This window comes from Opisthorchis viverrini, assembly GCF_000715545.1.
Source record: "Opisthorchis viverrini unplaced genomic scaffold opera_v5_58, whole genome shotgun sequence".
NCBI lineage: Eukaryota > Metazoa > Platyhelminthes > Trematoda > Opisthorchiida > Opisthorchiidae > Opisthorchis > Opisthorchis viverrini.
The window spans coordinates 618,066-644,472 of NW_008751716.1; the positions used below are offsets into that span (position 1 = coordinate 618,066).

Sequence of the window (26,407 nt, forward strand, 5' to 3'; positions counted from 1 at the left end):
GGTCCTCTATGGTTAGCTCTTTACCATCGATTGTCTTCTTATAAACTTGTTTCGCTCAGGGCAAATCTTCTGCCTACTTAGTGCGCGCGAACGTTGATGGAAAACAGTTAATTTGGTGGACCCATTTCGGAAATCCATGCGGCGAAACGTGAGGGCTGAAATGACCTAAGTTCTTTCCTCAACTACCCAACATGCATGGGTGCAACATCTGATAGTCTAGCTGCAGCAGTTACCAGTGGAGTGTGTTCTGCATAAAGTGGGTTTTTGTGGGAAACTACGACCTGAGCCTATTGCAATATCTTAAAATACAATTTCCACAAGCCACCACAGGCCAGGGTTCGACCCACCTAAGTCCATAGCTTCCTGAGGTTCGACACACGATCGCTAAAATTGGACGGGTAATTTACGTGATGGATATATGGTACGAAACAGCTGGTCAAAGTAGTTTCATGTCTAACTGAAAGGGACCTAGAGCTGCCACCGTGACGTGACAATCGGCCTGAGTGCTGCCATGAGCCCGCGGACTATACTGGATGGAACTTCGTCCCACAAGGTATAACCATGCCAGAAAGGTCAAAGGAGAGGAAACGGACCCCAAATACGAGTAGTGTAGTGCGAGGCGGTCTGGGGATAAAATCGTACTGTCCTCTCCGATGAGTGTAAAGGTAAGGTAAGGTATTTTCGCAGATGACTAGCATGTCCTTACTCATGGGAACAGCGACACTGCATTCCTCGAAAAAGAATGGCCCTGAAAACCACACACTTTGATCGCCCAAAAGTTGATCGCGACCACCGGCGCATCACTCAGTACGGTCAAAACACTCTTAAAATTAAGAATATGTTGCTGATTAGAAGGCACCTGCGTGCGCGGCCGCACTAGGAGTCATAGGGTAAAGCCAGCTCCTCAAGGGGAGCAGATCAGACTAGTGAAACATCAGCGCCAGGCATGGTACTCAAGAAAACCCTATTTCTCACTGCCCCGTGGGCTAGACTATCGAGTACGAGGCTAGGGAGAGGGCCCCCCGAACAAAACCCTACATACTCCCACTATCTTGTGGGTCAAAGTTTTGTGACCAAGGCTCAAGGTGGGGTACCTCAAACAAACCCCCTTTCTTGACCTGCACAACCGGGAAGCATCATTTGCCCGCACAGTTCTTTGTTCACTGATATCAATCCCCAACCTCTTTCCACCAAAGGCAAACATTGCTGAGCCATTTGGTTGCCAGTTATCTGACCGATATGACTTATCCAGTGCGCTGCCCACTAACAATCAACAAAAGTAACACTGCTAAATCCACGAGAACCTTCATACATAGGAGCTTTTGACGTCTATACTCTACGTCAAATTGGCAAACAGGCCAGACCAGAGCAACTTTTGTGAACAGGTATAACCTGTGGTACAGATGTGACATCAGCTAATCCTAAATGAGAAAGCTTTGGTGCGCCGTCTCAGTGGGACCCGGAAACGAAACACGTCAATAACTAGAGATATTGTCAGACATGGCTCCGTCGCGCGCTCAGTGGCACACATGCATCCAAGCTGTTGCATTCAATACAGTTTCCCGTCCCGATCTCTCCAATGAAAAGTCCATTGACGCATCAATTTCAGCAGCCTCCGCCTCCAATGCGTAGCTGTGTATCCCACCTTCCCAAATCGGCGGCGAACGGAATTAGGGTAGCTACTACCACTGCATGGCAAGTACCCGGTTTTCACTGCCGGAATTGACGATGATGATGCCATCTACAGGAAATTCACCAGCAGCGCAAACTGGTCAGCGGGAGCTTGATTCAGATGTTAACCGAAATGTAACCATTCAATCCCACTACGTCCACTGATGCGCCCATTACCCCTTGCAAAAACCACGAGAGAATGGCCCGATTAGTTTGTTGGTTTGATACCCATTTGAGTACAGTAGGCTCTCAAATCAGGGTTTGACACAAATAGCAATATGCCATTAGTTTGCGCGAAGTGCTAACGCGGCACTACAGTAACTCGTGTTTGTTTGCCTTTTACTTGCTATACCTTTGTCGGAACCATCTGGATACCAATGGTGAATTCATCACTGGATTTGCCGCAACAGCTGTTATTTGTCTATGACAGATTAGGCCAATTTGTTACTGACTGATGTCGTAACAGGTAAGCATGACGTCGCAAGAAAGGAAAATATATGCAAATGAAAAAAAACGTTCATCGGAAGTTTAACCCACGAACCACCCTCTAAGATATCGATTCCGGAACCAAAAGCCAAAAAAACCCGACAGCCGTTTAGGGGCGACAAGGTCGCATTAGAGAGAGGGTCATTACAACGGGAGCTGTTAGGCAGAAATATTATACTGGTAGGAGTATTCTATCAGTTCTCATTTTGTGCTGGAGCAACTATACTGGTTAGTCCACATCAAAAAGAGGAAACACTGGACTGGAACGTTACTACAGCTCATACGCAACGTTGAGATTCGGACGCCGGGCATCAAATATGCTGCAAGATCACATGGCCACCATTCCACTAGCGTACAACGGAAGCACCTGAATCACGCTTGGACGCGGGAAGTTCTGTGTAAGAAATTGATCACAGTGTGAGGAGATTTTGAAAATCTAAGTGGAGCCAATCTATGCTGAAAAGCCGAGAACGACTGTACAGCTGTTTTATCCATGTTGGGAATCATCAGAAGCGAGCAATTCACGGAACTGAGAAGTTCGAACCAGCAACCTTATGCTAGTGGTTGAACACTTAACCCTTCGACCAGAAGCAGCTGATCAGCGGTGATAAACCCTCACTTGGACAGGATACAGCGCCATTTATACATGAATGATGGAAACCACAACAATTTGGTCAAGTATTGACTGGCTCCTCGAATGACGACTTCCCAGATGGAAGTCTCACACATCTTGTGAAATTATTCTTCCTGAGCCGTTTATAGAGCGATCGCAGTGTGAAAAGATTCTGGCACGATGGCTCAAGTGGTTAGAGCGCGAATTTACTGACCGGAAAGTCCGTGGTTCGAACCCGACCTCTGCCTCTTGACTCCCCCTGTCTAGGCTTGGGCAACTTGGCAGGATCCCAGCCCTCATGCTTCCTTCGGGTGGCATGGCAGCTAGGCGCCGGAAGGGTGTTACAGCTGAACGAAGAGATTCTGTAGTTTTCGACTGAGATTTCGTCTTGTCACTGAGGCCACTCTAGGTATAGTGAGCTTATTTAACGCCCTTCTGGTACTTGATTCGCTACTAAGCTTAAGCCTCGTATTCCCCAAAAAATAGATCTTGCACAAGCCTAGACAGGGTTAACCAAAAAGCCAGGAGTGAGATCGAAGTACGGACTTTCTGGCTAGTGGGTTGGCGCCTTCGCCGCTGAGCAGTCTCAATGTCTGTGAAATGGAAGTGACGTGGATAGAGAGCTCGCCAGACATTGGGTGAAATTGGCGTAACTTCCGGAGCAGTGGTAAACGGGACAAAATAGTATTCCCACACAGACTAACACAACATATATTCCAATTCCATAGTCGAAGGCATGTTCAAGAATATCCTATGGCTATCCTGACTGCGACTGAGTAGGGTGCAGTCAATTGGAACCTAATGCGACACACAGAAATGACATACGGTAGGCCAAGCCTATCGGTTTTTACGCTACATATGAGACCCTGTAGTCCAGAAATGCAGGCAGAGAAAAAGCTTGTGGGAAATCATAAGCAGAATCTAGTCACAGAGCTTGCTTCGAAATGGATACGGCCCGGACGGCTGACATTCTGCAAGAATAAAGATGGTTGGTAAGTGTCAAAACCACGGCGTACAGGTAACAATAAGCGATCATTAATCTTCGTTCAGCTGAATGTGCACTCTAGAAGACTAACACACTCTTGCCTAAATATTTATGTAACGGTTGGTTAGATGTTTTGGTCGCCGGCTCGGTGAAAGATCTACACGCTTCGATAAAACGTTAGCTTAGATTAAAAACCTGGATAAAAGTGCTCATAGAAGACAACAACATGTAACAATTACTCACGTGATTAAGACATTGAGTCAAGACAGTTTCAACAATATATGTATTATACGTAAATGGACAGGTTAAAAGATGCATTCACCAGTGTAACAACCCAACTGCTTGACCCAATTCCTTGTAGGAATGAGCTGCTCCTACGGAAACTGAAAATTCCGTCTGCCTGTATGGTAAGAGTGAATTCTCGTAACCCGATAGAAGTGTGAGGACCTGAATCTCAGACGGTGTGCACTAAATTGCCATTGGAGGCATGACTTACCTTGTCTGTAGATAATGCGGTTCCAATTAACACGTGCTGGCCGGGTAGTTCGCCAATCAATATCTGTAAAAGAAAAGACCAGGAATTACTATTATTGAACTGGTCAATTTCCAACAAATACTAGAAGCCAGGTCAGCGTTCGCCAGCATGCAGTACTCCAGGGACCGACGCATCGGACTTTCGTAGAACGAGCCTAGTTACATCATTATGGGCGCTGTACAACTATGCGGTAACGAGACTTGGTCAACAGGTGCTAGAGAGATCCGATTACTACTAGTCGTCTTCTATAGTATTTGTTTTCGTAGTACTGTTCACTTATTGTGGCAAAATTCGTGTGGTCAGCGGGAATTTTGCTTTGGAAAGCGCTTAGCCCATGCATCCCACCTGTGGAAACTACCATTTCTATATACCGCTTACGCCGGTTAGTGCATGTTCTGCGTACGTCACCGGAAGTCCACCTAACCGTACGCTGTGTGGACCCGTTCGGTCCGGCTGAAAGGAACGAAGGATGGCGAAACAACATGAAAAAGCTTATTGCCAACATGTGGAAAGCCCAACCGTCTAGATATACTGGCTGAGGTCCAAAAGAGCATGAGGTTAGGGGTGTCGCACTGCGGAAATCAAGGAGGGATCTTAACTCAAAAGGTGTCGGATGTTCCACATACACATTATGCCAGGTAAAACGAAATGAATTACATATGTGCTGTAAACCTTATGTTTTGTCCTTTACTTGCAACCACTTGTTCTAGCCTATGGTTTTTGTTACTCAGACTGCTTAGAATTGACATCAGGTGGCCTCTCATACAACGAGCACCACTTCTTGTCCTCACTCATTATCACAAATTCACCAATATGGATTTATTCTTTGGCTCCAAGCTCAACTCATCTGAATATCCCGTGGCAATGTTTAGGCGAAAAATTCCGTACAGACAAATTAACGATCTTAAGCACGTGCTAATAGCGTTAACCAATAAGAATATGTCATCGTGTTGATGGCTCATTGGTCCCTTCAATGCTAACAAGGTCTCGTGTCACAATTAAGCAAGAAGGCTCGTAGCTCAAGTTGAGCAGAGCGTTCATGGTTCAGTCTATCAATCATTTGGGTAGATAGAAGTCTGTCGATTTATGGATCAACAGCTGTGCTCACTTCTAATACTAAAGTGTTGTTGAGTTTAGCTTAGAAAACGAAACAGGTTTAAGTAGGGCACAATCAGTACTGGGTTACTCTGGGTATATCAGCTGTATGGAATATCGATTTTATTTTACCAAAAGCACTGATTACACTGACGTGAAGAAAACACTCTGAAATAAACAGATGGTTCCAATATGTTTCACCTAAAGGGCCACAAACTAATAACCATATATGAAAGTGAGGTCATGACGTGCATGGTGCCTGCAAAGTGTCTCTCACTGAGAACCGGGGTCCAGCACGTTTGGAGCTTGCACAATGCGTTTAAGCAAACTTAGTTCAAGACTCAATGGTCCAATTGAAACAGTCTGTGTCGTTACAAAGATCCATAAGTGGACGGGGCTGAATCGATAAACATGGGAGCGACTGATAGTTAAAAATGCTCTTTTTGGTTGGCCGGATGGCCAAAAGTGATAAACTGGGTACATGTTGTAACCATTATCTCCCTTAGGTGTCTCCAGTGAAGTTGGTACTATCAGGCTGTAGCACACAGTAACCACGAAGTGCAGGCACATCTGAACCAACAGAAAACCCCTGAAAAGAGCAACACCACAAACCTGTCTTCCTTCTATCTCTTAATTGGTCACCAACCACACATCTCAAATCACATGCGTCGAAAGCCATCTTAATTCTCTTTCGAGGAATCGCGTCACCAACTGGTCGACAGAGTTACTTTCGAACGGTGAATCAAGGAAAAACAGACTTTTCAAGGGGGTTGAATTTTAAGTGGTAATATATTTCTTACCACAGAATGTCTTAGACAACCAATTTAAAAGAGACAGTTCTACTTCTACTGCATCGATTGAATAGATATCTCCGGTCCGATCCTTTTTCCAGATGCAGGAACCGTGAACATGTACAAAGGTCATGGATAAGTATGGTCCATCAATGTAGTGGACGACGGAAGTGGGATAGTTGCGCGTTGGAGACACTAGCTAGTTGGACGGTGAGTTTAAGGGTTGTGATGGGTGTTTGCTGCTTATGAGAACATCGGAACGGGTTGCGGTGAATAGAAAGGCATTGGTTAAGTTATTGAAGGTGTGATTTGGACAACTCTAACAGTATCTGCAACTTCTGATGTGGCCAATCTGGTAATAATGACTCCCATATCCCAGAACCAAGTCAGGATATGACCCTCCATGGACTATTTCGACTGTGTGCATAATTACATGAAAACAGTTCCTCGGAGAACTCGATTAACTGACACTTATAGCGTGTGGCCAAGCCAAAGCAACCCACGGAGTACTAACGGCTCATCAGCTCCCAAAACCGTTCGGTGTGATAATTTCACGATAAACTTATTCCCGAAGATATTGATCAAGCACTGCATGCATTTTGACGTCTTCAAACCACAACGTCCGGGTTACCCATATGGCAGCATCGAGCAGGCTGTGACAATCTTAACTTGACCCTTGAGAGACTATCTGGTTGCATCAGTTGCAGATTGGTGGAAGCCCCTCTTCTATATGCGAATAGGATTATCCCCGTTCGATAGACCATTGAGCCTGATACAGCTTCTTAAGCAATTGTAATTTTCTACTATCCAAATTCACTCAACCAAGAGCACGAGGTTCGTGTTTGATTCCACCAATTCCTGAGCAAAAAATTAAAATCTTAAGGTGTGAAATGAATACCGAACTGTCAGGAAGGTCAGATTCTTGAAAGTAACCTCAGAACGCCCGAAGCCTACTCCTCCACCAAAAACTCAACTGGAAAGCCGGCAAGCATTCAGACCAGTCAATCATTCAATCAATTCAGCAAAACCTGATGGGTGTTCATGCACGCCACAGAAGCATGACCGAATGTGATCAGCGTTTAGGCATCTCATAGAAGCACGGTTGATGTTGATGGGTGTTCACTAACGCCTATCAGACAGCCTGGATCAATGTCAGAAAGTCCCCTTTAAATAGCGTGGGGCCATTGTATCTTTTGCTCTCTCACTCACTCGCTTGTTCGGAATATAGCGGTTGTGTTTCCTTCTGTAAGTCTTTTTTCCGGCACTAGGCACTGGAGCGGGTCAGCAGCAGACACCACAAATTGGCGAATCAGTAGATAGAATACGAACCGTGACAGAGAATTATTCAATATACTTTACGCTCCAAAATGGCCAGACATCAGAACAGTTGCATGATTCATGTATTCAATATCTACAAGTCAGTGGATCAGCTCGACTCAACAGGTACTAGAGGCCGTAGAAGGACAGACTTTTCGTACACCAATGGATATGTGGTAAGCCAAGGTGAAAGAAAAATTACTGCGCACCACTGTTTGGAGAGCTGAGAATTACAGAAGGGTAATGCTTCTTGACAGACAGCGCCATCAACCATCAGTGGATCCGAAGTTAATCTTCAGGTCGAGAAAGCAGTCGATTTTGACTGCTAGAAGAAGCGCAGCTGTTCCAGAATCCATTGGAGAGTGAAGATGTGATGCAGGCGTCCTATGGCAGCCAGTAGAATACTTCGGCGCATGACTCGATCTTCTAGTTTCAGAATCAAAAATCACGACAATTCCAACTACATCGCTTAAAGAGACATGTGAGATGCTTACAGGAAGAAGCAAGAGTCATCTCGAAACTGCTACAAAAGAGTACATCGACCGTTCCAATCTTATGGACGACAGGCTATCTAATCAATGCTTTGTGTACATTTTAGATCGATATATCACAAACTACAGGGCGGTAGATGATAGTTTGATAATACATCTCTCATGCAGTAAGAAAAGTGGCTGAAACGCTGCCAGGTTCCTCGGGTTTTGGACAAGAATAGCCGTCGGTTCTGCGGTAAAACAGAAGACCTTTCAATTTAAGTGTTCTCATCTTGTCTTGAGCCCACAGTAACAGGCGAACATGTCGTTAGGCAGATAGGCAGATGAACCATAAATCTACCGAGGAGATTCACTCTTTGACGTGCCCGATACGTTCAACTACTGGATGAAGCCATCTGTTTGTCGGAATTCCATGAGAGATGAGAAACTGAATCCGAAGTACCATCAAAATTGATTTTGGATCACCGGCCACGCTACACACTCAAAGCGGATTTATACCATTATGCAGGAAGCATGGTTCATGCAAGCGCACCAAATACATATTTCCCAGTTCCGTCTGGTGTTGTCCTAGGTGCGCGGAGAGATTCTTGATAAAAAGCACTGATCACAAGAATTACTTAATGATCCAACCAAAGAACTCACATAATTATAATGAATAAGACACGACTTTGTCAGCTCAATGAGGTGCAACCAAGCTGGGTAAACGTATAATTTTCCCCAGGATACGGTGTGTGTGGTGATGGTGGTGGTGGAAGAACATCCAAACGGGCACCAAAATAGTGAGGGAAGATTGGCACATTATCCGATCGCAAACCGGATTACAGCCACTGAATATGGAAACTAAAATAACCAGTTTTAACTTGCCCAAACTTATCACAACAGGTATAAGTTTCCGTTACACACTGGAATAAAAATGACTCTAGGACCTGCCGATGTCCAATGCAATGTGAGAGATGAATTGTTGAAAGATAATGGTGGCATCCCAGACCAAATCAGACATAACGATTGTCGATGATCCCCTACGAAGAAGTAACATTTTCGTCGGCACGAAATTTTCTCTTCAACTGCGATTGCCCTAGAGCAAAATCCATAATGCAGATGTGTCATCTAGCCACATTTATCCGCGAACTAATACTGATACATTGCATACTCAACCGTGGCTGACAGAAGATGCACTTGCGAAGTTTTCAAAGGGCTCGAAATCATTAACCTCCAAGTGGGCCGTTGTTTGCGATTCGAAAACATAGGGTGCTGTGAGAGGTTTGCAAGGTAAGAGAAAACCAGACGACGAAACACCACAAACGAGAGATTCAGCTGGGGTCCAGGTGAGTCTATCGCAACCCGACGAAAAAAATTAGCTCTGTGTATTCAATCTAGGAGAAATCAATCGCACGGTCTGTTTTTGCGTATGAAGTGGGGTCAATGAAAAATTTAATGGGAAACACGTGTAATGTGAACGTTTGAAACGACCCACCAATAGGTAAGCACAACTCACCGTCAAGGACTTGCTTCACTTCGAGATGAACACTTTTGTTTGTAGACGACGACTGGTGATGTTTACGAGTCTCCGCAGGCGGCTGGCGCGATGGTTCTGTTCCAGCTGGTACGAGAAAACCGGCAAACAGATTGTCGGAAAATACTTTAGCATCTTCTACGGACTCGGTTTGGGTGACAGAAGCTGTACGTTCTGTCGACTGGTCATCCTCCTCGTCAGACTCTTCGTTCTCATTGTCAGTGGTGTCTGTACCTGTGCTCATTTCTTCATCGTCCATGTCTACTTGCTTCCCAAGCAAATATGGCGTATCACCCAAAATGCGGACACGGTGCTCACTCTCCATCTGTTCATCCAAGCCGCCTAGGTGACCAAAGGTTGCATGAACCTCGTCTAGTGCTGTTTGTGTGACGACTTGAGAACGCCCGCCGCGTTGTCGCTGTTGCGTTAAATAATGGCTGCCTCCAAGGTCAATGTAGGTTGCATCTCGATCGAACAATACACCTCCAAGACTCGACATAGGAGCGTAAATCTGAAGATTGAGAGAGAACGACACCATTCACGATGCATTAGGAAAATTGACATCAAGTTATAAAGGTGGATTTCTTCTGCCGAGATAAGAGGGTTCCGTAACAAATTTTACCTAGATGGAACACCTATGAACCCCTAGAAAAGATGATCGGGGGATACAAAAATTAGCGAAGCTATGAACTACTTGTAAACGTGCAGAGATGACCTAGAAAGAAGCACCTTACTCTTAAATGGTTGAAGTCAGAAACGGTAAGCCCAAACAAGCGCAATTTGAAAAACCACAGTAGCTAATTCAACCACCTATTAACTAAGTTATTAGGACGGAATGAAATCAAAGCCCAACCACTCGCTAGAAACGTAGTGAGGGATATTATCTGCTGCTTGGTACACATTACGTGCCGCGTTTTACTAGACAGTAGCGATGTACGGACAAGAGGAAATATCATCGGTGATTTACCTTTCGATCTCTTTCAGCCAGGTGGCGACTGGGTTTTCCGGTTGACGAAGCAATGTTGGCCAGCGCCGCAATCTGGTTCGGCAGAGGACACGGGTCCGGTTGACGAGTACAATCGGCTAGAGTGAAATCGCCAAGACCAGCGATATGGATTCCTGGAGAAGTGAGTGCTGGCGGTAATGGAGCGCCCCGAACCCAGCCATACATGCTCACCGTACGATCAGCATGAGGTGACTCGGAAAGCAATGTACTGTCAGTGATATCCTCCAGGCGATCGATGAGCATATACGGATGAGACGTGCGCCAATCAGTAGCACGAGGGATTTTGACGACAATCATTCGCGCCAGGCGTCGAACCTCCGCGATTAGGTAATCTCCAGGCTTACTAAATTCGCCTACTGGCTCTTCGGAAGTAGGATCTAGAACAGAAAAATACCAGGTCGCGATGGGATCCAGTGGGATATGAACTCATAACGATCATTCAACAACTGCTGTATTTCGAATTTTTGTGAGATGATGTTGACTTCAAGCTGTATGTCACTATTGTGCCGTTTTCTATCCTTGGAACCTAATTTTCATGACGAGCCTCTGGTTACGAGAAACAACGTTATCCATACCTATGTGAACTTCACTAACCCGCCGCAAACAAGCTACTTGCCAGAATCAGAACGGGCAAATGAGAGTATGACACAAAATCCAAAGGAAACTATTGCTGCGCGCCAACCGTAATACACTTTGGAATAACTCATCAACCAGGCTAAATGTCTCCATTTANCGTTTACTACGTTCGATCAACGAGCAGGCGTGTTTTCTGAGTTGGGTTGGTGCTGTGATGACGCGTGTTAAAAAGTATCACAACGACCCACAATTGTAAAATCTCACTAGGGTGGCTCGAGTAGGAAAATACACTCCTATCCAACACAACCACCACAGCACGGCAAGTGCGGGAAGGGAAAAAATCTCTTCCATTTCTTTGTTACTATTTTTCACCCTAGTAGTCTCTAGTGCACTGAAATCAATAGCGGAACACCCACTTCAGACTGATGAAACTCAACTCACAAAACGCACTGCAAAAAATCGATCGAAAAGATTCTAACACACCGGGTTTAGTGAAAAAGAAAACAGATAAAATAAACCATTGGGTCCTACAGTGATTAAGTAATTTGGAAGCAGGTGTGCCTGGCAATGAGGCTCTCAGCCCTGTTCAGAGTTGATCAAGGAAAATACAACGGGTAAAGTTGTAAAAATAACTTGAGTTTAAGATGCATATAATATTGGCCTTATCTCTTCCCACTGCACACGTATCGAAGTTGGGGATACTGCACGGCTGTCATAGATAAACATGCTTTAAATCTCACCTGTATTTACCCAAGACCCACTGGTCAGAACGCTCAAGAGGGGTCGCACAGATTCCCTGTCCTTGTTCACTCTATATAGAATTGCTCTTCTGATACCATGACAAACTAGGTAAATCCGATGTACCACAACTAGCTGGATGAAGAAATTTTGGGCGTTGCAAAACATTCAGACCTGGTATGAAACGGATCGGCTTGACAGGTTGATTGGATGATTCATCGGCTCATTACAACTACAAACACCACATATGTGATTGTGGTGCTTCGGCCTAGCAAATCATACCCATTCTATCCTGGACAGTTCGTTCTTGCATGCTCCAGTTCACTAAGCAACTTTGGTTTTGAGGTGTGCTGCTGACTGTGAGGTGAAAGAAGTGGACATCCACTACTCAGTGTTTTTAGTTGAGTTGATGTGTCTGTGCAAATCAAAGTTTGACACAATCAACCACATAATCAGGTTCAGAAACGAAGCAGATTGCATACTAGAATGACGCCTCGCGTCTTATCGAATGATTCTACGCGCTTTTCGGAAATAACCGAGCAAAAAGGTGAAAATCATCGCATCTCATCTTTGAACACAATCAGAATTGTATTCTTTGAGGTGGCCCAAGTTTTACCTATCTACCCCAGACCGACAGTCCTCATATTGGGGACAAGAAAGGTTGGAGGGAAATGACCCGTGTAGATATACGATGTAAAGCAGGCTAGCGCATAATGGTTTGCTCGTCTGAACATGAGAGATTTTCAACACTTCAGCTGCCTGGTAGGTAAATATGCTGGCCATAGCTGCGTAAGCAGAACATGCGTGGAAAATGTCTTCTACGCTTCGTGTAATACATAATGGGTTGATGATGTGGTGAAATTTAAAAAAAGCTAGATATTGACAGCAAGAGAATGCAGATCACAAGTTATAGAACTGCCTATAACACGTCCTGGGTTCGAGATAAACTACCAATTAAGGTAGGACGATACTGATAGGAAAATCCGTGGTTCAAACCTAGCCCTGACTTTTACACTGCTCTTGTCTACGTCTGGACAATTCATCAGTAGCTCAGCCCTTATGCTTCCTTCGAGGTACATGAAAGTCATGTAACAAAAACGTGCCAAAGCTGACCGACTACAATCATGATGGGTCAAACTCATACGAACAGGTTATCAGAGAAACATAAAATACCTACTGAGACTCGGGCGCCAACACTTACATTTTTTCGGCTGGAATCGTGATAAAAGAAATATCTTGGAATTCAAGTCAACCCAAAGACGTTGTTTGATTTTCCGTCGCACGGCTCTCGACGAACTGGAATCTTTGTACGTGTCCAGATGGTTGAGTACCGGTATAACCCGAGGCATTCCGTGTACTTGGACCATATTGATAAACTCGAAATGGTACATCTCCAAACCGGTGCGAACGTTCACCATCAAAAGTACGACATCGGCTATTTTGGCGGCGTCAAGCATGCTGTTTATGTCACAACCACATTCAATGAACGTGAGTCGCACCTTTTTACCAACGACCACTGTCAAAGGACCCTTGACAACATTGATTGCTTGACGAGCAAAATGCTTGATCAAGCTTTTTAGGAGCGTTGTCTTACCACTTTTCGGTGGTCCGACAAGGGCGACAACCATAGGTGGCGGTGCATCGACTACATGAGAAGACTGGGGTAGGTGTTGCTTCTTTGTCCGATAATCAAGCGTACGCTGAACGAGACGAGCGGCCTTCGTTGTGTGCTGGACAGCAAATGCTTTCACATTGTGCGAAGGGGCTTTCTTGTCCTTGAGTTGCTTTTTGTCAGCCTTGGGACCACTTTGTCGAACGCGATGTTTCTTTTTCTTCTCGTCTAATCTGTCATTGTCTCGGTAGGTCGGAGGCATAACTGAACAAGGGATCGGGAGGTCAGGAGAAGGGCGCCTATTGATCTTTCAAAAAAGCAGCTGCAACAAGACGAGCATCAAAGCAGTTGAATGGTACAACAAGTTGCATCGGTTTAGTAATTTTCTGGTCACTCAGAGGACAACATGTCCGATAACTGTAGGAAATCAACCTAATGGAGGAGCTGGATGGGGTATTTCTTTCATTCAAGCTTAGAGGACGGTACGCTATCACCATAAAGCTCTTGGTTATAGCACAGCTTCTCTCGCCTAGTAACATTCAAAAGGATAGTCAACAAACCCATGGACAGTATGCCGGGTGAGATGGTAGTAGCCCGTCCTGATACGACACTAATTACAAGGTTGGCAAAAATGTTCCCAGACCCCACTATCGGTTTCCCTGTTTCAGAGTACATCAGGTGGGGGTAGTGGTGAGATTGCATCAGACGTACTTCGTTTCTGAAGACTAAACTGGATGCCTACAGAGTTGGGAAATAAACTGGAAGTAAGGGTAGGCCTGAACATCAACAAAATATGTCAGTACCTCGAATATGGTTTCCAAATAAGCACAAGGCCGTCTTTGCGAGGGACAGTAAGTTGAAGAATCTCATTCCTCGTCAGCATAACACCAATTGTGTTTGTGAATTAGTGTATGATTTTACAAGGTAGGCAGAGTTCCCCCTGGAGACGACGGCTTGACTTGGGATACTGTGTATTGCATCGTTATCTCGTATCAACCATGTAGGCCGACGTACTACAGTGAAACAAGATAACCGGAAGTAGTCATCATTATCATCGTCATCAACAGCATGACATCGGTGTTCAACACTGATGCTTCACTGCCGTATAACCAGGATTTATTTGAAAGCCTTATTGTAAAGGAAAGAATAAAAGTGGACGGGGAAGGGAATTACTGCTAGCTTACTGTAATCATTCCGAGGGGCCTGCACCTCCAAACAATCATTCAGGCAGTCTATATGGAAACTGATAACAAGATCGTCACTGACATCGGTTGTCAGCCATATCTTGTAGGGTCTCCAACCAGGCACAGTGGGAATGACGCGGTCCCTGTCCCGGAAGGCGAATAGCACCGACAGCACCCAAGCGTCCCGTAATCTCTTTCATACCCCTCTGCCAGGTCAAGGTTTGGTCACCACTCTTGGTACCTTTGGATACCTTACAAAATCAATGTGCTTGGAAAAATGTGATCCCCTAAATGTGATGAGTTGCGGCTTTAATGTTCACAGTACTACTGTGGAAAGTGATACTTCCGTATCCAATCTCTATCGTCCTCTCCCTAAAGTAACCTGTTCTGGCTGATCGCACCTGTATGTACTTCAGCAGTTCCCGTTGTCTGTAGACCCGTTTCGAGCCAAAAAATTTCAGCTGTCTGATAGGATACTCATACATCACCCCAGAGCTACCGCACCACTTCTTGAGGCTTGTTTGATGTGGGCTAGTGTTGAGCGTGTGATTATGATGATGATGATCCCGTCTGATTCGCGAATTTTGGTTTACCGCTTTTATCCGGGCACTGGAGTATTGCAATACCAGCGAAGGCACTTGTTTGTAAGCCTACACCGAACAGTGCTGTGGGATTAGACGAGGTATTGATTTCTGTTGCCCTGAACTAGGCCTTCGATTAATGTTTGGTTTTCAGCACGGATCAACCAAATAGTCAGTGGAGAATTCGGCCTGCTTACTGACGTTCAAGCAAACGCGGATCGGATTGCCGGACTGAGTCGAACAGTGAAGCGTCTGCAGGACCAACTGGCTAGCAAAGAAATTCAGCTGGGTATGTGGCGTGATAAAGCCGCCAAACTGGAGAGCAAGCTTCAGACAGTCTCGGAAGCTGAGGCTGCTCTGGAGGTGGAACGCGAGAATGCAGAGCGTGCAATTGCCAAGGGACGTCGTACGGAATCAGAGAATGCCAAGCTACGGGACGAATTGAACCGCCTTCGTGCTGATCTACTGGACTTAAGTGACGCGAAGGTGAGCAAGTCTATGATGAGCTTGATACTCTGACACCTACTTAAGAGGCGAATTCCGACTGGAGGCCACATGCGTTCCAATATGTCAAACGACATGACCCCTAGGAATGTATCAACTTAATGACAACTAAACTTGTTCGGAGGACAACCGTCCCCAACAACAGAAACATCACATCATTCGGACGGATCGAGCATTTTTGACTCGACGCTTCTCGCCCCCTCACGGAGATACTAGCAAGACATTGTGGAACACCCTGTGATTACCCCATAAGTACAGTTGTAATAATTTCGCTTTGCCTCAATAAAGGGGATGTCTAGAGCTACCGTGCCTTTTGATATACCATAGTGCGCGGAGCAGAAAGCCAAGGGACTGATACAGAGATGCACGATCGTTCACAATCGTAACAACTCACTCAAGTTGTACAGAGATCGCCATGCAGAATCAAACCGATCTGGCCAATCGGAAAATGGAAAGACCGGCAGGCAAGTGGCACCAGCGACTGATTTTCTGACAACTAAACATCTGTGACGGATAGACAAATCCTGAGGTAAACTAATAGCAACTCGAGATGGCTGAAGTGGTTAGAGCGCGAATTTACTGACCACAAGGTTCGTGGTTCAAACCCGACCTCTGCCACTCGACTTCCCCAGTCTAGGCTTGGACGACCAGGTAGTATCCCAGCCCTCGTGCCTCCTCCGTGTGGCATGGCAGCTAGCCGCCGAAAAGGTGCTACAGTTGATCGATTATTTATTATTTTACTCAGCAAACAAGGGAAGAGGGAAGCAAACAAGGAGGAAAGTACTAGGGTGAGGGTGTGAACATTAGTGTGCAGGATCTGTGTGCAGCAGCGATAGCAGCGACAGTTACGTTTACAACTTTACGTCAATTGGTCTGAACAAGAAATTAAGCATTCGATGAGGAAGCCATGAATGGGCGGAGCAGGAAGCCAAGGGACCGATACAGAGTTGCATGGTCGTCCGCAAGTCCCAACACCCAAACAACGCAGCTTCTGGTGCTGGACACATTCTTCGATGGAAGTCCTCGTTACACAACTGAAAACTCGCTTCCTAATTACGTCGTTACGGATTCGCCGACACCAACGGGAAGTAGGAATGGTATTGCCTCGAAAAGTCCCCAGAAAAGTTTAGGCCACGACTTTAAAAGTCGATAAGTTGATCATTGGGAGAAAAGATGCCCTCCAAATGTCTCTTCGCGCCCCTGCGACTGGTTTCAGTGGAAACCGAGCAGACAATTTGATACAAAAAAGCTTTGACGACTCTCATGACGGTCAGCCTCGTGAATACAAATATGTGATGTCTCATGAACCTGATCAAAAGCTGCGCAGAACGACATTAAAACTCGTTTTTTCTCGGTTTCCTCCGCTCCTGTTCAAAGTAGGGTATTTAAATCATCAGTATCTATCACTCAACCAATTTATTCAGTGAAATTACGACTCACGCGTCCCACTGTTCCTAAGAGGGTGAGAAACGCTAATGATGCCAATCCAATTTATTGCCGATCCTGTGCTTGTGCTGAACCCGGAGGACTATCAGGAATTCAGTCAGTGTGTCTCAAAAGTTATGACTGTACGATTCCCCACTATGACTCAAGCTAAATGGCGTGCTCTGGATGTAGACAAATATAGAATGGAACGTAAAACTTCATAGTAAAAGGACTAAGGGGAAATTTGTACGTAGAGTGGCACACGTTATGTGCTCGGTCGAAATCGAGTGAACCATTTTTCGGTCAACCGGTTCTGACAGGTTTCCAAAAACCGTTCTGAAAAGCGAAGCGTAAGTGGCTGAGATACTCAGATGAACAGATAACATGCTTCTAGGACGCGCGAGTAACACCGCCTAACCTATAAGAGGCCTCTGTGGTTCATCACTACAAGAAGCTAGTTGTGTTGCCCCTCTCCATGCAGTCAAAAGTGAAGTAGTGAGACAGAAGCCTTGAGATTTGCCCTTCCCTCTCACAATAGGTTGCAAAAACATGTACGCAAATGAACCACTGAAACCTTGGAATCAAAGTACCATGGAGACTGTAACGGGCTCAAATACCGTGGATCATCCTCATTAGAATGGCCAACCAAAAGCTGATTTTAAAGACACCAATTCGGAAGCTACTATGTCACCCGAAGAAAGCACGAAGGCTGGGATGCTGCCAGGTTGTCTAAGTCTAGAAAGGGGAACTCGAGAAACGGAGGTCGAAGTCTACAGCTTTCAAAGTTGATGGGGTTGAGGACGTGATGTAATTGTGACCTGTGCCCTGTATGTATGGGATAGAACAGTGACTGACACTGCCAGTCAGATGGGGAACGTGTGCTCTCCGCCGTTACGGTTGAGGTACTGGGGACGTTGGCGCGTGCCATGACTATTCTTTGTGTTCACATTATCGTTTCATATTAATCATGCTTCCGCTTTTACTTTCAGCCTATGTACGTCTATCTTTAGACAAGTAAGGTGCATTCATTCTATGCCATTCCGTCTTGTTCTCCCGCTCGATCAGGATAAAGACTGCATTCGTAACAATACGTTCACATGAACTCAACATCCTTTGAATTACATCAACTTCTGCCGAAGCATGAGGATCAATCGTTGATTACGTGGCCTTTGGAGCTAGGTGAAGCATGTCTAGCTTTTCTCCGTTTTCTTCTTCCTCAAACTGGGGAGGCCAAGGTAGCTTACTGGGTAACTTCTTCGAGCTAACTCTGAGCTCAAGAGATACAGTAGTTAAGGTGCAAACTTACTGGCCATTGGGTCCGTGGTTTGAACCCAATCCCTGCATCTCGATCGCTCCTGCCTAGAATCAAGCACAATCTGTCAGTGAAACCTGGCAACAATCCTAGTGCTTCTTCTAGATAACATGAAAGCTAAACACCGGAAGGGCAGTACAGCTAAACGGGCACTGAGTCATGTATACATAGATTGTGCGCTTTCCGTCGAGAACAGTTTTTGTTTCGTCACAAAGACAGTTCAAATGCATTGTAATCACGAAGTGCCTCCAGCAGTCCTGGTGCGACCGTGTGGTCGAGTACACTACTGAAACGTGAATCCGCGTATTGAAGCCTGCTTCGTTCGTGTTAGGTGCAGCAATACGGCGGTTTTGGAAAGAAACTCTGCACAACACGAGATGAGTGTTGATGAGACGCACGAACTCGCTCACGAACAATTACGATCATACACAAGTCACAGGGAGGCCCCTTCTTGCTATGCCGCTCCATCAAATACAGATGCCCCATCTTCGTCTCCGCCAAAATTGCTGCCCACGCGCCTAAGAAACAACCTTGCTATTTTGTGACAAAAGTAGCCATCTTCGATATAAATGTCCTGCTCGCAAGGCGAACCACAAACCCAGCATATAAGCGGGCAATTTATGATGTTTACGAAGTACAATCCACAATCACATAGGATCCACCTTTAATTCGCTTTTTTCAACTTTGTTCGTTGACGCAGTTCCTAACTGATTGTCTTGAACCGTAACGGGTATCATGGTAAATGTAGTTCATCTCCCACCGACACTTAAACCTCGGTCGTGCAAGCAAACTGGTAAAATATGGAAACTTTCAAGGTCAAAATACAGCGTAGTGGAATAAGATGTTTTTATCCGACGTTTTGGTTACCGTGGGCAAAGTTTCTCAAGGATTTCCATATTATACACTACATGGTGCTCAATCTTTTTGATAATATCCGAGTCGAGTTTGGCTATGGACACCCAACCGAGTGGGAAGCCTATGCAAACAGTTCTGTGATGGCTTTGATTTCTTGTTCCACCGTCATTTACTGTTTCATCACTGTTGAGCCCAAACGTACACTGTAAGGATCATTCAAACCCTCGGTTCTATAAAGTTGTGAGCAGAAGTTCTACTACGGCATGATTTCCATCGAAACTCCTTCCGATGGCCAGCGGGACACGCCATACGTATAAGCGACCCACGATGAAAGTATTGCTGGATTTCCAAGGCGCAATCGACTCGGTTGGTGGGTCTGTGCTTATTAACAAGCTCGCCTAACAATGGATGCCCCGGAAGTTTGTGAACATAATACGTGCCTTGTATTATCAGAATTCCAGGCGCGAGACAGTAACCGGAGAGGGCAGGTGTTTTTGAATGAACTCACCAAAGTCATCCCGTCCTTTGGTACGCACTTTGCACCCATGCTCGTGGACGTGCAGCCATTGAACGCACCACTTAAAATCCAGGGAGAGGTGCTGGAAGTTGTGGAGCATTTTACGTGTCTTGGAATTTATATTAGTTCTGATTGTAGTGTGACAGATAAGGTGAATGCACGAATCTGCAAGGCCCGGGTCGCGTTCGCTAATTTGAGGTGCCTATAGCGTCAGAGTGTATTGTCGAACCTCAAGGGATGTGTATCAAGCTACAGCACGGGCTGTTTTGTTGTATGGCTGCGAGACTTGGCCTCTTCAAGCAGCGGGACTGAGAGGTCTTCAGGTGTTCGAAAATCGCTGTCTCAGAACCATAGCTCTTGTGAGCTGGCTTTGGCTGTAACGAGATAATTAGAAAGCGAGTTTTCGGTTGTTCAACAGGAACTCCCATTGAAGAATGTGTCCAGCACCAGAACCTGCGTTGGTTGGGACGTGTTGCGTGTCCAGAACCATCATTTACCGAAGAGAGTGCTGTATTCCATGCCCAACTCAGAGTGGCGTAAGCAGAGAAGTGGCCAACCCTTGACTTAGAAGAGTAATAAACAAAAAATAAGTCGTTTAGCTGTAACACCCTTCCGGTGTCTAGCTGCCATGCTACCCGAAGGAAACACGAGGGCTGGGACGCTGCCGGGTTGCTCAAGCCTAGGCAGGGGAAGTCGGGAGGCAGAGGTGGGGTTCGAACCACGGACCTTCCGGTCAGTAAATTTGCGCTCTAACCACTTGAGCCATCTCGCCCCCTTGGCAGAGGAGTATGAAGGAGATTACAGGACGCTTGGGTGCTGTCGGTGCTATTCGCCTTCCGGGCCAGGGACCGCGTCATTCCCACTGTGCCTGGTTGGAGACCCTACAAGATATGGCTGGCAACCGATGTCAGTGACGATCTTGTTATCAGTTTCCATATAGACTGCCTGAATGATTGTTTGGAGGTGCAGGCGCCTCGGAATGATTACAGTAAGCTAGCAGTAATTCCCTTCCCCGTCCACTTTTATTCTTTCCTTTACAATAAGGCTTTCAAATAAATCCTGGTTATACGGCAGCGAAGCATCAGTGTTGAACACCAATGTCATGCTGTCGATGACGATGATGATGAGGAGGAGGAGGATGAAGATGATGATAATGGTGGCGGAACACGTTCACCGTTTACGGTCCAGCGGTCGCAAAAATCCAGCCACTTTCGAGTTACCTGCCGACTGTAAGCCAATTGCAACAAGGTTACATTATTCTCCCAAAGATGAACAATTCACTGAACTCGAATGTGGTCCAGTTATACAGATGGGGATTTATAGAACCCCAACCTTCCTTTAGAAGGCTCAGGCACTCGTGACGAACTCCACTCAAAGTCAGGCCATCACTTGTGTATTTCTCGCTACAACTAGATAAGATGCTTGGAAACATATCACATCATGAAGTGTATAGCACTCCACATCTCACGAGCGCCTACCATCAAATTCTGATGATGTAGATAAACCCTACGTAGCTCTCGAAGTTTGCTCTTTCAATTTAGCCGCATAACACCCGAAGTGAAAAACGGGGTCGCCTGTTTTCGACGCAGTGTTGTAGGTTATTAAATATAGAAGGGCGTAATCAAGCCATATCCAGAAATAATACGTCCTATACACCAGCTGCAAACTCCATGTGACACAAAAACGAAGCAGAGTAGTAGGAATGTTCGCAATCATTCTCTGACGAAATTAGTCTGCCGGTCAAGACCCCCACATTCAATTAATGCGTGAAGATATGTTTTTGATACTTTTAAGGCGCTAGGAAATGCGAAAATCGTCATTAGCGATTATGGCGCGCAGGTAGTCTAGGCAGATGTACGTGACAGTACCATTGTGACCAGATAGTCTTTCTATGAGAACTCTGAATACAAGCGAAAAAACATTCCGCTGTCGAAAAGTAAGCCTACATTATCACTGAAGCACTGCGCACATAGCCATTGGGCCCCATTGATGATATTTCAAACCTATCACAGATCAGTAATCAGTCGCCTTCATGTTCAAAGAAACTCGAAAGGGAGGTTGAGTTGAGTGAAAAAACAGAGCGGGAAAATCGAAACCTCTGCGTCAATTTCGACGTCACCTACAGTAAGGATGACCGAGTTGTTGATAACCCATCTCGCAACGTTTCTCCAGCAGTTATAGCAACGGGGAGCTTAAGCAAATTCTCATCTTCCGCAATAAGCTCAACCGCCATTATTGATTTCCTTTTGCGATTGCCCGTACCGGTACGTCATCAACTAGCCATGAACTGCCCATGCCAGCCATTTTAACCGTGGTCATGGCGCACTCCCAAGAGAACTCAAGAGAACTCGCTAAATTCCCTTCTGATATGGACGTAGCCACAAATCATACAAACGTATATAACGCAATCGAACGGCCAAGTCCACGCGCCACGCTCCTCAATCCAAAAATCTCAGACTTACCCACTTGGAGGCGGTCCTACTGGAGTCTTTCCCCTCTTTGTGGTCTTTCTTGTTCACTTCTACTAACTGCACTCCACACAGACGGGCGTTCATTCATGCACACCGTTACACAAACGAAACATCACTATTGTTGGTTGGTTACTCCTGGACCCATCTTACTGAAGGCATACGATATATCATCAAAACAGGAGCCACTTGCAAAGGTGGAACTTGTGATGTGCAATCCGCCCACACTACCCACGCCGGTAAGTCAGTTAATCAGCGATAAACCATGTACCGAGAGTGCACTGTTTCCATCATCGTCATCATCATCATCAGAAACAGCAACATCAGTGTTGACACTGATGCCCTAGTGTCATACAACAATAAAGTTCATACAATTGTATTCAAGCCCTGAGTGAAAAGAATACAAAGATTGGGTGAGAGAGGGGCCTAGTGCTGACCTACCGCATCATCATCATCGACAGCATGACATCAGTGTTAAACGCTGATGCTTCACTGCCGCCTACCACAAACATTCTGAGGTGCCTACACCGCCAAGTGCTCAATCAGCCTGAAAAAAAGAACGCCACTAACATCAATCAGCCGCCATTTCTTGCAATGTCTCCAGTCAAGCGCAGGGTGGGTCACGGGGACCCAACCAACTTCTGTGGAGAAACTTCACAAGCCACCAGCCCAGAAGAATAAGTATTCCCAAGCTTCTGGGGCAAGTGCAGTCAACATCACTGACCGACCAACACAATCGAACACACTATTGAAGTCGGTGAATATCAGAACTGCGGGTCGTTTGTACAAGTTTCGATGCACTGACACCTGGCGGAGTGTAAGGTGGGGTCGATACCCGGTCGAAATCCCACTTGATGCTCACAGGCCGAAGATTGGCGCCGAAGAATCAGTGACGCCAGAAGTCTTGTTACAGGGGTAAAACTAACACCTCTGTGGTTACCACATTCACTGTGAGTACGCATTCTGAAAATGGGCACTATTATCAATTCACCTCAGTTATCTTGGACGGTATCTTTCTCCCAGATAAACCCAAATGGGCTGAACGGGCGCTGATTGAGGAAAAACACCCATCATTGAACAAAGCAGGTGGAAAGGCGTCAGGCCAGCAGTACAATGACACTTGAGTAGACACTTCTGAGGTTGAAAGGGGCTCCATATTCACAATCCGCCATTCTGAGGTAGGCCAGTATTTGGGATTGGAGGTAGCAGGTGGCCAGCTGAATTGCCACTCGGAATACTGTGCCCATCGGTCCAAACGTTCTGCTTTGCTGCATATCAGGGAGCCATTCTAGTCCCTGATTGTTTCGCCAACTGGCTTTCGGGGAGCAGTCGAAAAAAAACAAGTGCAACACCCTGAGGACGTTCCCAACCTTTTCTCCATCTCGCATTTCTTCGGCCTCTCGGGTCCACCAAACTTCTCGGCCTGCACGGACACTCAGTTTAACCTGGCGTCGGATGATTCATCGGGTGGGGTTGTGATTGTGGCCAGAAAAAATTTGTCGCTGGGCCTCCATCAATGTCACGGTCTTACTACAGATTTAATGTTCGTATGATATACCAGGATATATCTTCCTGGTGGCCGTTAATATCCTATATCGAACCGTCCGACGAGCGCTCAAGAAGCCGGTCCTGATAAGTTCGTTTGATTTCTGGGTTTACTAGCTTCTTAATGGCTAAGCGAAGCGTGTGCGCTTTGTGTAGACATGAAAAGCGCAACAGAAGGCAGTAACGCGCGAATGCGTGATCGACCCTCGCCACCGATAAGTGACGATGATGTAGCCCATTTGGATTCGGGATTGATTCGTTGGTGGACACCACGTCGTCAAGCGATTTCCGCTGTTCGTGAAATTAGTTCTGCAAACGAAGTCTATGGTCGAACACATCCGAAGTAGACTATTTCCGTTGCCCGGACGTCTCATATCCAAACAGAGATGACCGCCAAGTTGGGTTTAAGCAGCCCTTAATCTACCTACCTAACATCCAAGCTTTGGCCCATTGTAAAAAAGTACATAGAGCACCACAGAAGTTATCTTTGACGGATTCAGAACTACAATCAGCGGTAAGCAGAAACAATAAAGAAAGGTGCAGTGGACAATAATTTCTCGAGATTTACTCACAGACATCGCCACATGAACCGCGCCGGACAGACTATCAACAAGTATCCGATCAAGTATAGACATTTCTACACGATCGCTCAATATAAAATCAACTCGGTTGTATCCGGCTGCAGCGGCCTCCGCGTCACCGGAGGTGCATAGTCGATTCAGTAACAGTGCTTGCGTAATATACATTCCTTTCCGACAGACAGCATATATCAATGCAGAGGATATCCAGTGTACAAGCGACATCAATCTGCCGCGCTGCTTGCTTCGGTGTGCGAACATGAAAAGCAGCTAAGCAGATCGGCTTTCGGAGTGCGAAAACTGATTTTGAAGTGTTTGGGATTGCTATTGAAGTCGGACGTGCAGGAGCTGCAGTTGAGTGGGATGCACAATTTCTATCACCGGAAAGCAGAAGGGATATAGCCAAGCATGTGAGTATTGTTATGACCAGTTTGTTAGGGGAACTGGGCAACTGCACATTGAAGGCGATAGCCTTGATGCACAGGTGCCATTGACTGCGACGTCTGTCAGTATCACTCACCATCGATACGTCCCCATCCATGGAGCCATCATTTGTCAACCTAGCAGAGTCTGTTGGATTGTGTCATCACACATCGCTGCAAGGTCACACTGTCCATTTCTCACTCGCTCCCAATCAGTACAGGGGAGGGTGGAAAGGCTCTGGTATGCGGAGCACACGCCCAAACCACAGCAAAGTAGGAACCGTGAGTAATTTATCCACCACGGGAAACTAACGGTTTCACGGATTGATACACAGGATCAAGGCTCTTGCCCAAGTTTCCATCTAGGTTTCCACCTAGGCCACCAGAACGTATACAACTGCACAAGTAAGCAATTTTATTTACCATGTCGATCGAATTTTCTGCAAGTATGAGGTTTGCGTTTGGCCCAACTCAACTCGGACAAACCTAATACTAAAACAGCTAGTCAACACTTCGTATCCACAAACTATGCACCGCTACGGGCAACAGAAGCTGAACACAGCAAATGCCTTGATGCCTTCGATGGACAAGCTTGTTCCCTAAGGAACCTCCAGGAGAGGCTCTCAGTAAGAAAAGAAAACGAAGGTATTACTGCCAAAAGAGAAAAAACACATTCCCTCAATTCGGCATCATCAACAAGCAAAAGGAAAATGTCAACCATATATACTAGATCGCAAAAAGAGCTTGAGCCATACAAGTGACCGTAAGATTTCAAAGGTGTGGTCACTCACCAAAAACCAGCTAGTTGTTCGTTTTTGGCAGCAGACCCATAACACCTTGACCTTGATTGGTCAAACACTAGTCAAGTAATCTTCGGCCCCAACTGTGATGCCGGCAGGGCGACAAGGCACAATTCTTAGTCCCTCAGACCGAAGGGACGATAGACCCTGAGATCTCACGGTCGAGCAGCTACATCCACTGCTGCGACCAAGCGTTCCATTGTTCGGTGAAAGCATACGCAGTGCGGAATCCATCGATGGGCTTTTTTCCAGCCTAAAGTTTTACGTTGTTCCGGTGAATTTTGAATCTAATTGGAAGAACCATCCAGGTTGTATCTAACTCCCACAGAGAGATGAATCTCCCGGTTGTATCCCCTAAGCAGCATTACGTCTAACATTTAGTTGTTAATACTTAACATTCAATCTGTGTACCAGGTCTGTAGCGTTCTAGTATCGTCCAATCAAGTTGTTCGTTAGATCTTTTACCTGATGCCCACAGCACGTGCGAAATTTCTAAATGAGCGCCAACGCTAGATGTTGATCTCCGATTCGGATGTAGTATTCAGCAGAATACATACTACTTTGGGAATTACTCGCTTCACAACGCTGTTTGGAAATCGGAAAAACCATTGTTGAGGGTTTTATTTCTCCTTTTGATGTGCAGATGCAAACCCCAAAACACTGCAGCTTTCGTGGGCTATGCCTTAGAAACACAATGGTCTTATCTGCAAACCCTTTGCGAGTGGGATGAAATGGTTTCACGCCAAAGTGTTGCATTTTGTTGTATGCATGCTCAAACAATAAATCA

General features: G+C 45.8%; 1 protein-coding gene across 1 annotated transcript in view; it reads right to left on the minus strand.

Moving 5' to 3' along the window:
- The window catches only part of T265_03913 (hypothetical protein), a gene marked incomplete at both ends in the record, with an annotated part of 49,287 nt that overhangs the window by 20,137 nt on the left and 2,743 nt on the right, over window positions 1–26,407 (minus strand). Inside the window, 4 exons of the mRNA XM_009168514.1 lie at window positions 4,252–4,314; window positions 9,480–10,008; window positions 10,465–10,880; window positions 13,019–13,736. Of these exons, the coding sequence (XP_009166778.1) occupies window positions 4,252–4,314; window positions 9,480–10,008; window positions 10,465–10,880; window positions 13,019–13,736 (1,726 nt within the window). The remainder of the gene's footprint in view (window positions 1–4,251; window positions 4,315–9,479; window positions 10,009–10,464; window positions 10,881–13,018; window positions 13,737–26,407) is intronic.